General features: G+C 39.3%; 1 protein-coding gene across 7 annotated transcripts in view; it reads left to right on the top strand.

The window, feature by feature from the left end:
* Positions 1-15,579, top strand: part of LOC112829380 (membrane-spanning 4-domains subfamily A member 12-like) — a 122,791-nt gene that overhangs the window by 91,761 nt on the left and 15,451 nt on the right. For all 7 annotated transcript variants that reach the window (XM_073883687.1, XM_073883686.1, XM_073883688.1 and 4 more), the window contains 4 exons: positions 1,761-1,854; positions 4,292-4,435; positions 6,440-6,496; positions 14,707-14,826. In XM_073883687.1, coding sequence (XP_073739788.1) covers positions 1,761-1,854; positions 4,292-4,435; positions 6,440-6,496; positions 14,707-14,826 — 415 coding nt within the window. The remainder of the gene's footprint in view (positions 1-1,760; positions 1,855-4,291; positions 4,436-6,439; positions 6,497-14,706; positions 14,827-15,579) is intronic.

Here is a 15,579-nt window from a genome sequence, read left to right as displayed (position 1 = left end):
CAGCTCAGGGCCACCAGAGAGATCTTTCTCCTAAAACTTTATGCCCTCAACTGCAGTGTAGAGGGATGGCTTGGCCCTGGCCTTCTTTTTTTTTAAGATTTAATTTATTTATTTGACAGAGAGCACAAGCAGGGTGAGCAGCAGGCAGAGGGAGGAGAAGCAGACTCCCTGCTGAGCAGAGAGCCCGACATGGGGCTCAATCCCAGGACCCTGGGATCATGACCTGAGCCAAAGGCAGATGCTTAACCAACTCATTGAGCCACCCAAGCATCCCCTGGTCTTCTCTTTTTAAGCAGTCACTCCCTCCATGTAATTTCTCTCCAACTCTCTTTTCCTTTGATTAGCCAACACAAGGGCAAGCCACTGCATCTGCTGGAAAACAGACACCAACAGAGAAATTAAAGTTAGTCTTGAAGGACCCCCTATTCTGAATGTGATTTCTCTATCTTCCCGTAGCTTTACCAACACTTCATTTCCCAAAATTCTGTCTTCTCTCCCCACTCCTCCTCTTAATAAACCAGAGGTGTTTGTTGGTGCCAGGGTAGTAGATATAATAACCACAAAATTTCAGGCTTATGAGAACAAATATTAATTTTTCACCTCCTGGAATTTTGTTCGATGTTGCAGGTCAGCTGTGGGCCTGCTTCCATGTGTCTTCATTCTGGGATTTACACTAAAGTACAGCAAAATCCTGGGAAATGATATCCTCACAACAGAGGGAAATGATAGAAACTTAAAATACCTCATCAGGTTTGGGTTCAAGCTTGGCGTCTGTCATGTCCCTCACATTGGATCTGTCAAAGCATGGTCCAGGGTCACATCCAATATCTGCAAGGTATAGAGATATATTCCTTCCATTGAGTGGAGGGTGGACACTGAAAGTCACAAGGCAACATGTGAAGGCGTAGAACTCTATAACAGAGAAAAGGGAAACAATAATTGAGGACAATAATTCAATTGACCATAACTACTTCTCTGAACCATCCATCACCTACCAATAAGCCCTTGGAGAAGGCTACTAGGCACAACCTCTGGCAATTTTATCAACTTAAGATGCAAAATACTGCCTTTATCCCAGGTTTTTTTAGTACCTAGCCTTATATGTTCCTTATTCTGGAACATTATGAAAATTTTCACTTGATGTATATCCTCTTACACTAGTTTTAACTAAAATAAAGAAGAATTTGTCTTAAAGATTTGGCTCATAGATAGGTCTAAAAAAGCAACTAGAATCAGGGAAGTGAGAACCATTAGAATCTTAAAGTAATATTCTCCCTCCATCTCTTTACTCGAGGGGTTCCTTCACTCTTCTTTCCAAGCCCAGATTGGGACTATATTGTCTTAGTGCTAAATGTAATTTCCTGGGAAGGGAACTATGATTCAATTACAATTACAATAAGATGCCCACAACTTATCCAAGCAGCTGTGGCTAGATTGAGAGATATTCTTGTGAAGACCAAGCATGGCAACCAGGATCCCAAACTTGGGTGACCCTAGGGATTTATAGGAGGAGGTAATTCTTTAAAAAGGTGAAAATAATGAGATTGAGGCACTTATAGCAAAAGATAACTAGTCAGTCTCATTTAAAGACCATGATGGCAACATAAAACCTGAGAAGTAGTTCCTGGTTTTTGACAGAAAGTTATCAGTGAGTTGACTCAATTTTCTTTCAAGGAAAGTAGTGGAAAACCAGAGGCTGCAATATTAAGTGTCTTACCTCAAAAATAATTAGTTCACCTTTTCTCTGTATTTCTCTACAGAATAGGAGCCATTCATTCTCTACAATTTCTATACCATACCTTAATTAAAATGCCACGAAGCTATACCCTGAAATTGGAGACCAGAGCATTGGGGGTAAGAACTAAGTGCTGTTTTGGTTAATAAATGATGGGTATTGCATCTTCCTGACATAAAAGGGAAGACATTGGCCACATCTACAATCAACTCCCCCGAGGAAGTAAAGTTGATTAAAACATTCTGAGGCCATAGCTAATTGGACACAAATTATAGATCCACAAACTGTTTCTAAATAGTTCAATAGCATCACAACCTACCCAGGATTTTAACAAATACACTCTGAGACTGGTTATGAATCTCATAAGCAATGAGAAGGCCCATTTTCTGCCTTTGTTTGTAAACAGTTTGAAACAAGCTTATAGATCATAAATGAGATGGTCAGGCTCAGGCGATGGAGCCAAAACCAGAAGGGGCTGGAGACACTGGGGCTCTGTGGCCAATGGCCATTTGATAACACTGGGCTCAAAACATGCTCCCCCTATATTTAGCTCTGAGGTCATATTCCATATCAATGTTCTCCCTCTCACCTCTCTTAAACCTTAGAATGCTGTACCCTTTTGTATTAACCACTAATATTTGTGGGGGCTCAAAACACACTTCGGTATAAGCCAGCAAAACTAAAACTTGTCCTTGGAAAATTCCCAGTATAACAAGTCTATGATTATCTCCAGCTGGCTGGTGGTTATTTGGCCCATTGCTAGAATGCAAGGCACAACTTAATGCGACAAAGCCTCATGTATAGCAGGGGCAGGACACTGGGCTTTCTCTACCTCATCCCCCAGCACCATGGTGTTTTACAGCTGATTGCTTGCTCCTTGTCTCTTTATCTGGCCTGGACAGCAGTCATGGCAATGTGTGTGAGAAAGGGTAGGCCTGTCACAGGCCATCCACTGGCCTACCAGTAAGATCCGCCACCTCAGAGAGGATGAAGGGTTTAGGATCTTCTACTGAGTTCCTCCTACTAAACCCTCCTGAGTCCTCCACTGAACTCAGAGTAAGTCAGTGGATTCATGGCCCAGAAAGGGGTTGATTCTGAAGAATGTGACAATAGTGGGCAAGTTCATTTGATCCCATCCCAAATGGCCATTCCCCATGTGCCAGAACAAGTCATGAGTAACCAATAAATGCATGCTTTTTTGTTGTCTCAGTGTAAACTTCAAGGGAGAGGAGTCTCATCACCCAATAGCCACTTCTTGACTTTTCTGTGACAATTAATTTTATGGGTCAACTTACTTGGGCCACAAGGTGCCCAGATAATTGGTCATATTATTTGGGGTATTTCTGTGAATGTGTCTTTATTTTTTAAATTTTATTTATTATGTTATGTTAATCACCATACAATACTTTATTTTTTTATTTATTTATTTTTATTGAAGTACAGTTGACACACAATGTTACATTAGTCTCAAGTGTTCAACGTAGTGACTGGACAAGTCTAGACCTTATGCTATTCTCACTGCAAATGGAGCTACCCCCTGTCACCATGCAACACTGTTATAATACCATTGACTGTATTCCCTATGCTGTACCTTTTATTCCTGTGACTTATTCATCCATAACTGGAGGCCTTTATCTCCCATTCCCTTTGGTCCATTTTGCCCATCTCCCTACCCCCTCCTGTGAAGATGTTTTTAGAGGAGATTAACTTTTAAATTAGTGAACTCTGAGTAAGGCAGATTGCCTTCCATAATGTGGATGTGCCTCATCTAATCAGGTGAAGGCCTGGCTAGAACAAAAGACTGACCTTCTCCTGCCCGCTTCGGTAGTTGCAGGCACCCTTGTGACTGGTGTGTGTCCATGGCTCTACACCATCTGGAGAGTAAGGCCTGCCTCCACACAAGGCCCCTGAGAATACTCCACATAAGAATTATAGAGTCAGGGGTCATTGGAGAGTCTACCTTCATGCTTTTTTGAGCAAAGCCTAGGGCTCTGGTCCAGAGGATAGTTACAAAAGTCAGCACAGAAAATGAGACTGGACAGAGCAGTCTCTCAGACTGCTCAACTCTCAGACAAGAGAGGATGAAGAATGAAGGCAAGGTCCAAAATTACCTTTTTGGGTTAGTGGTAGAAAACAAGAACTCACCTGCCAGCCAGAGTTGATCTCACAGATCCAAAGGTATGAAGAGAGGGATGTCAAGACAGAGCCTGAGTGAGCCTCAAGGTCAATAGCCCTCCTTCGGGTCATGTGTCCTCCTGAACCAGACAAATAGGCCTCTGTTTTTTATTTAACCAGAGCCAACTGGAAAATTAGATATTAAATATCTCTGAGGATGTCCATGAAACAAAAGCACATATTCCCTGTTTAAATAAATGTGGACACCTCACCATCCATTTGTGGCTGCCCTCTCTTTATCCATCTTGGTTCTTCCCCGACGTGTAGTTCTTTCATTGCTACTTCAGAAATACCAGGATAAGCTGGATATTGCCATGATGTTTCAGTCTCCATATTGTACTCATTTACTTGAGTAATAATGATGGCTCTCTCTTCTCACAGGCTGTGCAAATCATGAACGGCCTGATTTACAGTGCATTGGGGTTTCTCTGTTTTGCATTATTTCTCGAAGAAGAGGAGAGAAAACATACTGGTTATATCCCTGTCGTGGTTACACTAACTTACATATTTTGGTCATTGCCATTTGTGAGTAAACCGTGATGCTATTGATTTTAATATATTTTTTTTAATTTGTCCAGTAAACTACTCAAGAAATCAAGCAATGGGTAAAGACCCAGTGTCTGACTCTATGGAGCTCATTTTGCTATGGAAACAGCCTTAACAAAATGGTGGGTGGGGGTGGAGCGTATATACTTAGGAAAAGTCTTTTTATGTTTGTTGAATGTTTTGATGAGTTCCTTGAGAAAGTGAGGTGTGCATGCAGATGAGATTTTGAGAGCTTGAAGAGCAATAAAGAGAGTGGCTATCTGGATAACTACAAGGCTTTTTTTTCTCTTTTCTTTTTCTTTTTTTTTTTTTTTTTCCAGAGTGAAAACCCAAAGGCCTGACTGAGCTTAATGTCTGGGGCTATAGTAGTGATTTTTAGAGAGGTTACATAAGGAAAGACAAAAGAAAAGACATAGAAGGGCAAACAGGAATTTGGGGAAATGAAACCAAGATTTCTAAAGTGGGTATTTTGAGTAACGATATTGTAATAATTCCATAGGCATAGTTGCTGAGGTGCCCAATAGGGACATGCCCAATTATAAGGCACTACACTCAGGGAAGCCCAAAGCCATGGCTTCCCACAAGTTATTATTTGCTCACAGTTACATCCAATCCAGAAGGAAATTATCCATCAGGGGTCATTATATTCATAAGCAACATGATGTAGTAACACAACTGATACTCCAATTGTATCAAGTGTCCAACTGAACAGAGCAAGAAAGTTAACCCAAAGCCAAATTTCCCCTTGGAGGAGAAAGGGTTTTATGAGCTCCTTACCCATCCTTTTGCACTCCTCAACCAAAAACAGGGCTTCAGGGAGAGAAGATTTGAATGTAATAACTTTTTGTGAAAGGGCTCTGACACATAGTAATAAGTGCTCTGGATGGGAGACATTTCCTTAGAGACTTTCCTACAGCATGAGTCCTCAAGTTGAGGGCTTTTACCAACACTAAGAAACTTCGGGAAAGAATTGTAGGTCATAAAGAGAAATGCTTTAAGCTGAAAGAGTACAATGAATCACCCATTACAAGGCCCCCAGAAAGGATCCTAGGTCCAAGATATAGAAAAGAAGCTCACAGCAGAAAGTAACCACAACTAGTAATTATTCAATTTCATACTAGGGTGTATTGGGCACCTTCCAAAAGTGCTTCAGGTCTGTTTTATACAATTGTCCCAGCAACTCCATGATTGCTATTATTGATTCCCATTTTACAGATTAGGAAACCAAGACTTAGAAAACGTACGTAACTTCTACAGAGTGACCCAGAAGTAAAGTGTCAGACTAAGGTGCTTTTGCTTCCAGGACAGGAACTCATTTTCCTGGACTGCAAGATTCCCAGTCCCCTTCAGATGAGTCATCTTTTGTTAGTGCTATGGGCAGTTTGAAGGCAGGCATAAGGTATACCCCTGGGGAAAATGATTAAGTTCCTGATATATCAGAAACAACAATTCTTTCAACTGCTACCAGCAGAAGATGTTAGCACTCAGGACATGATGTTTGTGGGAGACAACCTGTCACTCTTCAGATCAAATGAGTTCTGAAACTATTTCCTTTTACAGGATTAGGGGGGAAAGTTCTTGCAAGTGAGAGCTGCCCCACTGGCTAGTAGGGATTACTTACTAATAATTTATATCATGAGCTTAATAAATGACAGCCCAAAGAAGTGAACTACCTACTGCTCATTCCTCCTAAAGTCATTGTGAGATTGCTAAGTCCCATCACCAACAAGAAAGCTCCTTAACGACCAAAGAGGTTAAAAATGTTTTCTCATCTCTGTATCAACTATAACAGAGAAATAGTGAATCCATTTTCTAGAGCGTCTACTAGTGGTTGCATCTCAGAACTGAAGTAATTAAAACCTTTTTCTTCTGAGAATTCTGTGATACTTTAGATCTCAAGAATGTCATTGGCATTGCAAAAGTACTTGTTTAGGGGACTATCAACAGGAGTGGGTGTTTACAAGTGACTGTTTCTATCCCCAGTTCATCTCCTCGGGATCCACCATCATAGGAGCACAGAAGCGTCCCACAAAATACAAGGTATGTTGAAATGGTTGGGAGCAATGCCAAAGATAAAAAGATTGCCTGGCATAAACTGAGGAGAAGAAAATATTACTTCTGAGCCAGCTTTTTTGGGGTGATAAAACTTTTCCAAATATTTGGATAGGAAAGAAGTCAATTTTTACAGGGATGCACTCAATGCATATTTTAAGTATGGATGTTGTTGAGGATGCAGTGTGAAGAACAAGGTTTATAAGGTATCAGGTGTGAGGATTTTGATGGAATAAATCATCTCAACTATCTAAAGGGGTATATATAACCAAATAAAACAGACCTGAGAAGGGAGGAAAGGCAGGTGGAGCAAGTTTAGTATATCAGTGTTTCATTATGAACGGCATAAGACAAAATAATGTGTGAAAAGAGAATTGCCTTCAGCAAACCCAGGGCTAGAGAATATCATGGGAATAGAGATCAGGTATTACTAAAATACATCCAGCAGAAGAGTCACATTTTCCTTTAGAACTTCTCCCACTGTGGTTAGGATCACAGTTCTAGAGGTCCATTGCCTGAATTCAAATTCTGACCACCCTACTACTAACTGTGTGAACCTCGGGCAAGTTAACTTTTTTGCTCTGTGCTTCTCTCCTCATTTGAAAAACACGTGGCTCCTCCTTCCCTGACCTCCACCGATTGTGAGGATTAAATGAGCAAATAAACAGCAGCCCCTGGCACACAGTGAGCACTCAATAAATGTTAGCTCCACTAACCAAAACCTACCAAGGAAGACAAGGTGGCTTTCAGGGACTGGTGAAAGAAACTGAAGAAATACGGTTTCATAATTCAGTGAAAGGTCTGCTTACTTTCCCCCCACCTCCCAAAAGGATGGGGTCAAAGAGATACAGGAGGCTATTTTGCTCAGCAGCAGCTTGGTGGTTATAACTTTAGGCATTAAGTTTTTATACCTTTTTTTTAAATATCTACCACTGTTAACATTGTTTTTATCCTATGCTTTTGCTAAGCTTTTTAATGCATTTCCAGGGTATACATGTGACCCAAATGTTACCCAGTATTGCTTTTTCCCCAGGGATATAAGTACATCACTCCTCACAGAAACACAGACTCTTCTACCTCAGGGATATTGTCAAGGAATTTCCCAAGCTAATGTGGCTCAACTTCACAAGGAGAAATCAAATAATTATTTATCAAGTCATGAAAAAAATGCTTTGGAAAAAATGTTCTAGTGGCAACACAATATTCTGTTATATTTAGGTACCATAATGTACCTAACACACCTAATATAGGGTGCTCAAATTCCAACAATTCAATCAAAAATATTTTCTGAGTTTCAGGCACGTTCTGGGTGTGTAGAATGTATGAGTGAACACACAGACAAAGATTGATTACCCTCGTGAAGCTTATATCCTAAAAGGGGAATAAAGACAATAAACATGACAAATAAGGAAATAATACAATGTGCTTTACAAGGTGATAACTCGCATGGGAAAAAAGAAAAGATGAAAGGGGCTGCCACTGGGGCTGTTTAAGTAAGATTATCCAAGTAAGTCTTATTAAGTAGGAGGCATTGGAACAAAGCCAGAGGGAGAAAGTTAGCCATGCAGATAGCAGATGGAACAAGGATTCCCAGCAAAGGGATCAGCCGTTGGAAAAGCCATAGAGTGAAAGCACGTCTGGCATGTTCTGGTGAGGAGACCGCCGATTTAAAGCAGAAAAAAGAATGTAGGGTATATGTCTTCTGCATGAACATTTTTAAAATTATTTTTTTAAATGAAATGCATTACATGGCCCCCTTATTCAGGTCCAGATATTTGAATTCAACAACTTTTATTTTCTGAAAACATACCTATTTATTTTCATTTCCATTAACCTGGAAAAATCCGTAGCTGCCTAGGTAAATATATACCATCTTAATCAATTCTGGTTTTTTTAAGTGTACAATTCAGTTTTTTTTTTTTTTAGTGTATTCACAGATATGTGCGACTATCACCACGGTCAATTTTAGAACATTTTCAATACCCCAAGAAGTAACCATGTACCATTTAGCTACTGCTCCCCATACCACACTCCCCCATTCTCCCCAGCCCAAGGAAACCACTAACCTATGTTCTGTCACCGTAGATTTGTCTATTCTGGACATTTTATTTTAAAAGCAATCATAAAAAAGGCGATCATACAAAATGTAATTTTTTTATGAACGGCTTCTTTCACTTAGCATAATGTTTTCAAGGTTCATCGATATTGTAGTGTATTATATCAGAACTTCAGCCTTTCTACGGCTAAATAATATTCCATGGTACAGCTATGCTACATTTTGTTTATCCATTCCTGAACATTTTGGGTTGATTCCACCTTTAGCCATCATGAATAGTGCTGTTATAAATACTTGTGTGCAACATTTTATTTGAACATATGTTTTTAATTCTTTGTAGTATATAAGGAGGAGTGGAATTACAGAGTTGTATGGTAACTCTGTTCAACCATTGGAGGAAATGACAAACTAGGTTTTCAAAGTGACTACTTTGAATGATGTCATTTTGTATTCCCACCAGCAGTGTGTGAGGCTTTCTATTTCTCCATATCCTCACCAACACTTATTACCTAACTCTGATGATAGCCATCCTAGTGGGTGGGAAGTAGCATCTCACTGTGGTATGGATATGCATAGCCCTGATGACTACTGATGTCATGCATCTTTTCATATGCTATTGACCATTTGCATGTCTTCTTTGGAGAAATGTCTGTTCAAATCTTTTGCCCGTCTTAAAATTAGTTATTAGCCTTTTTTTATTATTCAGTCATAAGAGTTTTTATGTATTCTAGATACAAGCCCTTATCAGATATATGATTTGCAAATGTTTTTCCATTCTGTGGATTGTATTTTCACTTTCTGAGTAGTGTCCTTTGAAGCCCAGAAGCTTTAATTTTGTTGAAGCTCTAACTTATCTATTTTTCTTTTGATGTTCTTGCTTTTGATGTCATGTTTAAGAGTCCATTGCAAAAACCAAAGACACAAAGATTAATGCCCGTTTTCTTATAAGCATTTTATAGTTTCAGTTCTTATATTTAGGTCTTTGATCCATTTTGAGTTAATTTTTGTTGATGATGTAATGTAAGGGCCCTATTTCATTTTTTGCATGTCAATATCCAGTTGTCCCAGCAACATTTTTGAGAAGACTATTTCTCCCCCATTACATTGTCTTGGCACCCTTGTGAGTTTGTTTCTGGACTTGGAATTCTATTTCATTGGTCTAAATGTCTATTCTTAACACCAGTACCACAAAGTTTTGATTACTTTGTAGTACAATTTGAAATCAGAAAGTGGAGTCCTTCAATTTTTGCTCTTCTTTTTCAAGATTTTCATTTACTATTCTGAGTCTCTTTCAATGCCTATGAATTTTAGGATCAGCTTATCAATTTCTGTAAGGAAAAACAGCTGGGATTCTAAGAGGGATCACACTGAATCTGCAAGTCAATTTGGGGAGTATTGATCTTAACAGTATTAAATCTTCACATCCATATGAACATGGATATATTTTCATTACTCTTTCACAAATGTTTTTTAGTTTTCAGGGTATAAGTCTTGGACTTCTTTTATTAAATTTATTCCTAAATATTTTATTCTTTTTGATGCTATTGTAAATGGAATTGTTTTCTTAATTGTATCTTCAGATGGTTCATTTCCAGTGTAAAGGAATACCATTGATTTTTGTACATCAATCTTGTCATTTTGCTGAAGTCATTTATTAGTTCTAATAGTTTCCAGTGTATTCCTTAGAATATTCTGTATAGAAGAACATGTAATCTGTGAATAGATCCTTGACCAATCTGGATGACTTTTGTTTCTTTTTATTGTCTAACTGCCCTGGCTAGAACCACTAATAGAATGCTGAGTAGAAGTTATGAGAGCAAACATTCTTGTTTTTTTCTCATCTTAGGAGGAAAGCTTTCAGTGAGTATGCAGTAAGTAAGCAAACCAATAAGTATGTTTGCTATGGGTTTTTCATAGATAACCTTCCCAGGTTGAGGAAGGTGCCACCTATTCTAGTTTCTTGAGTGTTTAATCATGGAAGTGTCTTGGATTTTTGTCAAATGGTTTTTCTGCATTTATTGAGATGATCATGAGTTGCTTTTTATTTTATTATGGTGTATTACATTAATTGATTTTTGGAAATTAAACTGGCCTTGCATTGGTGGAATAAATCCCATTTGGTTGTGGTGTATAATGCTTTTTATATGCTGCTGGATTAGGTTTGTTAGCATTTTGCTGAAGGTTTTTGCATCCATGTTCATAAGAGATATTTGTGTACAGTTTTGTTGTTGCTGTTGTGATGCCTTGGTCAGGTTATGGTATCAGGGTAATAGTGGCCTCATAGAATGAGTTAGGAAGTGTACCCTCCTATTCTATTTTTGGAAGAGTTTGTGAAGAATTGATATTAATTCTTCTTTAGATATATGGTAGAAGAGACCATTGAAGTCATCTGGAACTGGGCTTTTTCTTTTTCTTTTTTTTTTTTGAGATTTTATTTATTTATTTGAGAGAGAGAGCATGAGTGAGGGGAGAGGTGGAGGGAGAGGGAGAAGCAGACTCCCCGCTGAGCAGGGAGCCCAATGTGGGGCTCTATTCCAGTACCCTGAGATCATGACCTAAGCCGAAGGCAGATGCTTACCCAACTGAGCCACCCAGGTGCCCCTGGAACTGGGTTTTTTCTTCACGGAAGGTTTTTTATTATTAATTCAAATCTCTTAATTTATTATAGATCTATTCAGATTTTCTATTTCTTCTTGGGTCTGTTGCAATAGTTTACCCTGCTAGGAATTTGTCCATTTCCTATGGGTTATCTAACTTGTTGCCATATCTAACAATTTTGTCCTGTAGTCAACATCAACATTGTCAACGGACCTTCCTTTACTTGCTTAATCATTTCCTTTAGTTCTCTGGCCATCTTTATAATGACTACTTTGAAATCTTTGTCTAATAAAGATTACATCTGGCCACTCTCACAGTTTCTGTTGCCTGTTTTTTTTTTTCTGGTATATAGCTGTATATACGCTTCTGTTTCTTTGCCTGTCTCACAAATTTGTTGTTGTTGCAAACTAGGCATTTTAAATAATATATTGTAGCAACTCTGGGCACTAGTTCTCGACCCTAGGGCTTATTATTGTTTTTTTTTAAGATTTTATTTATTTATTTGAGAGAGAGAGCAGGGGGAGCGGGAGAGGGAGAAGCAGGCTCCCCACTAAGCTGGAAGCCCAATATGGGACTGGACCCCAGGACCCTGGGATCATGACCTGAGCCGAAGGCAGAGGCTTAACTGCTTAAACGGCTAAGCCACCCAGGCATCCGTAGGGCTCTTATTGTTATTTGATTTTTTTTTTAAAAGGCTGGCTGAAATAATTTAGTGAAGTCTATTTCTCCCCCTCAGTGTTAAATTCCTCCTCAGGGGCAGGTGCACAGGTATACCTTTTAGGTATACCCACAGTCACCCCAAGATGTCTACTTCTCCCCCAGAAAAATTCTCTGAGCCAGAGCTCTGGTGCTAGGATGGCGGGGGGTGGGGGGAATGGCACAGGGACAATGGAGTGCTTCTCTCTGAGTGACACCCCTACTTTAATAGCTGAGGGCTTGGAGCTGCCCCAGGTCTCTGTTTGGCTCTCATGATATAGAACCCCTACCCCATAAAAAAGGGCAGGGGTGATCAGGGCATCTAGTACTTTCACTGGCACTGCAACCAAGATCAGGCCCTCATCCCACAGGTGGGGGCTAGGCAAAAGAAGAGAGTCCCCCTCGCTTGGCTGCACTCACTGCAACTTAGCCTCAGTTGCAAGTAGCTGGAAGCAGGATTAGAAATGCTCATTAGATGACCTGCTCCTCCAAGGGAGATAGCACTAGCTAGTTCTCTGAGCGGAATCTGACGGGGAAGGATCCCTCATCAACCCAGACTGGTCTTGCACACTGGCAAGGGTGTGGATCTTGGTTCAGATACCACAGACTCCTACAGTTTTGACAGAGCTTTTGTAGATTTCTTGAATAGATGTTTCTTCATTTGTCATAGGCCATTAGGACTGTTTCCAGAAATTTTAAATGTTGGGGTTTTTTTTAGTAATTGTCACTAATTTGGCTGAGTTGATCCATGGAGTTCCTCACACTCTCATGACAAAAGCAGAACGCTTCAAAAATAGTAACATTGCATATTTAATTCAAATGCTTGACTTATATGTGGAGTATAAGAAACAGCACAGAGGATCGTAGGGGAAGGGAGGGAAAACTGAATGGGAAGTCATCAGAGAGGGAGACAAATCATGAGAGACTCGTACTATAGGAAACAAATAACTATAGGTTGCTGGAGGGGAGGTGGGTGGGGGGAATGGGGTAATTGGTGATGGGCATTAAAGAGGGCATGTGATGTGATGAGCACTGTTATATACAACTGATGAATTACTGAACTCTACATCTGAAACTGATGATGTATGATACGTTGGCTAATTGAATTTAAATTAAAAAAAATGAAAAAAATGTTTGATTAGGATTTTTTTGGAACGTAAATGTCTTTCTATAGGTGATCCTGGTTCATAAGCCTCTCTGACCTCATAAATGGTCATAGGGCATGCAGAGACATTGTAAGTGTGTTTGCTGGTGTGTACCACAACCTATCTTTGTACTAAGGAAGAGTCTTTCTAGCCAACACATTCAGCAGTATAGCTCTACACTTCAAAAAGATAAAATTGAAATCCTTAGCACAGCATACTAGAGTCCTCATAATCCATCCTCTGCCCACTTCTCCAGATACATTTTATCCAACTTCCCTTTATGCCCTGTGTTCCAGCCACACCGAAAGCTTCATTTCCCTGAAAATGACCTGCTTTCCTATGCTTCTGAAATTTCGTATACACTGTTCTTTCTTCCATAATACATTTTCTCAATTTTGTCCACTGCTGTGAACTGAATCTGGCTATATCAAGGGAAGATAGGATCTACTGGAAAGAAGCCAGGGTCATAGCATGTAGGATGTGAAGGACGAAGCTTAGAAAATACATGGGATCTGAGAAAGTTCCAGAAGCAGGAACAGAAAGTCCAGAAGTGCAATAGCTATGTTTTTTTAGCAAGGAGAATCTGGCCATATTGTTACCTTCACTAGACATCATACCTTCTGTCTAGCACCCAAGGGTCCCACTGTCCCCACTGCATGACATCCCAGCTGCCAGTTCTAAGAATGAATTCCAGTCTTTTGTTCATCTTTAAGTTACTTGCTCAAGATTCACAACCCTTAGGAGGAGCATTTCACTGGCAATGCCCTGGATCTGCCTCCTACAGATTGAAGAAAGGGAGGTAGGTCCTTTCTCTTCTGGCTGTCGAGGTAAAGTCTGATAAACTTCTTTCATAAAGACTAAACTTGATTTGATGAGCACTGGGTGTTATACGCAAATAATGAATCATTGAACACTACATCAAAAACATATAGAATGTTGTTCTATATGTTGGCTAATTGAATTTAAATTTAAAAAAAAAAAAAGACTAAACCAGTGAGGAGAGCACCTGGAATGAAAGGGGACTGCCTTCTAGACAATCAAAAATTAGTATGCCCACTTAAGTTCTTTCTTTGGTTGACCAGCATCAAATCACCTCCTTCTTCCCATTATTAAAAAAAAATCCTCTTTAAAACGTAACTATTCCTTATGCATATATATAAAACCCTGGAGCCCCTTTTCAAAGGGGAAGAGTTTCTCTGCACAGGTCATGCAAGGTCCACAGTGCCATTTTAAAGAGAGTGGATGCTATCTTGAGGGAAGTTGGGAACTATGGAAAGGTATTAAGTACTAAGGTGACCTGACTGGGGTAGGAATGACACTGGCAAATCCTGGACCTGAGGCTTATTCATAGCATGATGTTTATGAAATTTTATTAAATGAAACTGTTTGTCATCTTGTCTCCCCCATTTGATTGTGAGATGCTTGAGTAGAAGCCTGAGTTTATCCCTAACACAATGTTTAGCATGTTGCAGCACTGTTTAATTATTTGTTGAATAAATAAACACCTCATCTGAAAAAACTTCTTTATCTTGTTGGGTTCCAGACAAATTTGAGGCAGAGTCCTGATATCAACGTCAATAAGATTCCAGAGAATCAGATAAAAAATGTCCAGTTTGAATGTTCTAGAGTGGACAACAGACTGATTGCTTCATCAAACCCTGCTTATACTGCCCATGACCAGTTTTCTTTGTTTGTCTTTGCAGCTTATTTATAGCCTTGTTATGAACATCTTAAGTGTCTGCTTTTCTATAGTTGGTACAATAATATTAAGCATTGCATGTTTCACGTATCATGCAGACACCAACGAATACGTTTGGACACATGTAAGTACCAAGTTTAATAACAACTGGATCCAAATTTTAGATATAAATGAAAAAACTATGGTAAATGATGTATGTTGCAGTGGGCAAGGTATGGAAGAACAACGAAATTTGACCACCATCTTTGGCATAGAAATATAAAAGCAAGCTATATCTCCTCCAAATTTTTGCCATGGGAATATTTAAAAATCACTTTTAGTCCAACTAAAGAAACACTAGAAACCTCAGAGAGAGATCAGAGCTATCATTATGTGAAGATAAAGTGATAAGATACCTAGAAAACTCCAAAGACTCAGCTAAAAACTACTGAAACAAAACAGTAGGAAAGTATCTGGGTAAAAGAAAAACATAGACAATTAATACATTTTTTTTTTTAGAGAGGGAGGGGGAGAGAGAATCTTAGGCAGACTCCAGGCCCAGTGCAGAGCCCGAAGTGGGGCTTAATCTCATGGCCCTGAGATCATGACCTGAGCCGAAGTCAAGAGTTATACCCTTAACCATCTGAGCCATCCAGGCTTTCAATACATTTTCTTTATACTAGAAATCACCACTTAGATATTGAAGTAGAAAAAAACAATAAATAACCCAATCAAAATAACAACAAAAACTGTAAAAACATAATGAGGGCTGTAAAAAGGAACTGAATACCTTGAGAAACTACATTCTTGAATGCAAATTCACAATATCATAAAATTGCAAGATTCTGCAAATTAATACATAAATGTGATGCAATTCCGTTTAGAATCCCAACAAAGG

Source organism: Callorhinus ursinus, unplaced genomic scaffold (genome assembly GCF_003265705.2).
Source record: "Callorhinus ursinus isolate GAN/ISIS: 27379988/994484 unplaced genomic scaffold, GSC_fseal_2.0 scaffold51, whole genome shotgun sequence".
In the NCBI taxonomy this organism is placed as follows: domain Eukaryota; kingdom Metazoa; phylum Chordata; class Mammalia; order Carnivora; family Otariidae; genus Callorhinus; species Callorhinus ursinus.
Note: the sequence above shows the minus strand (reverse complement) of the source record. Positions and strands in the feature narration are given on the sequence as shown.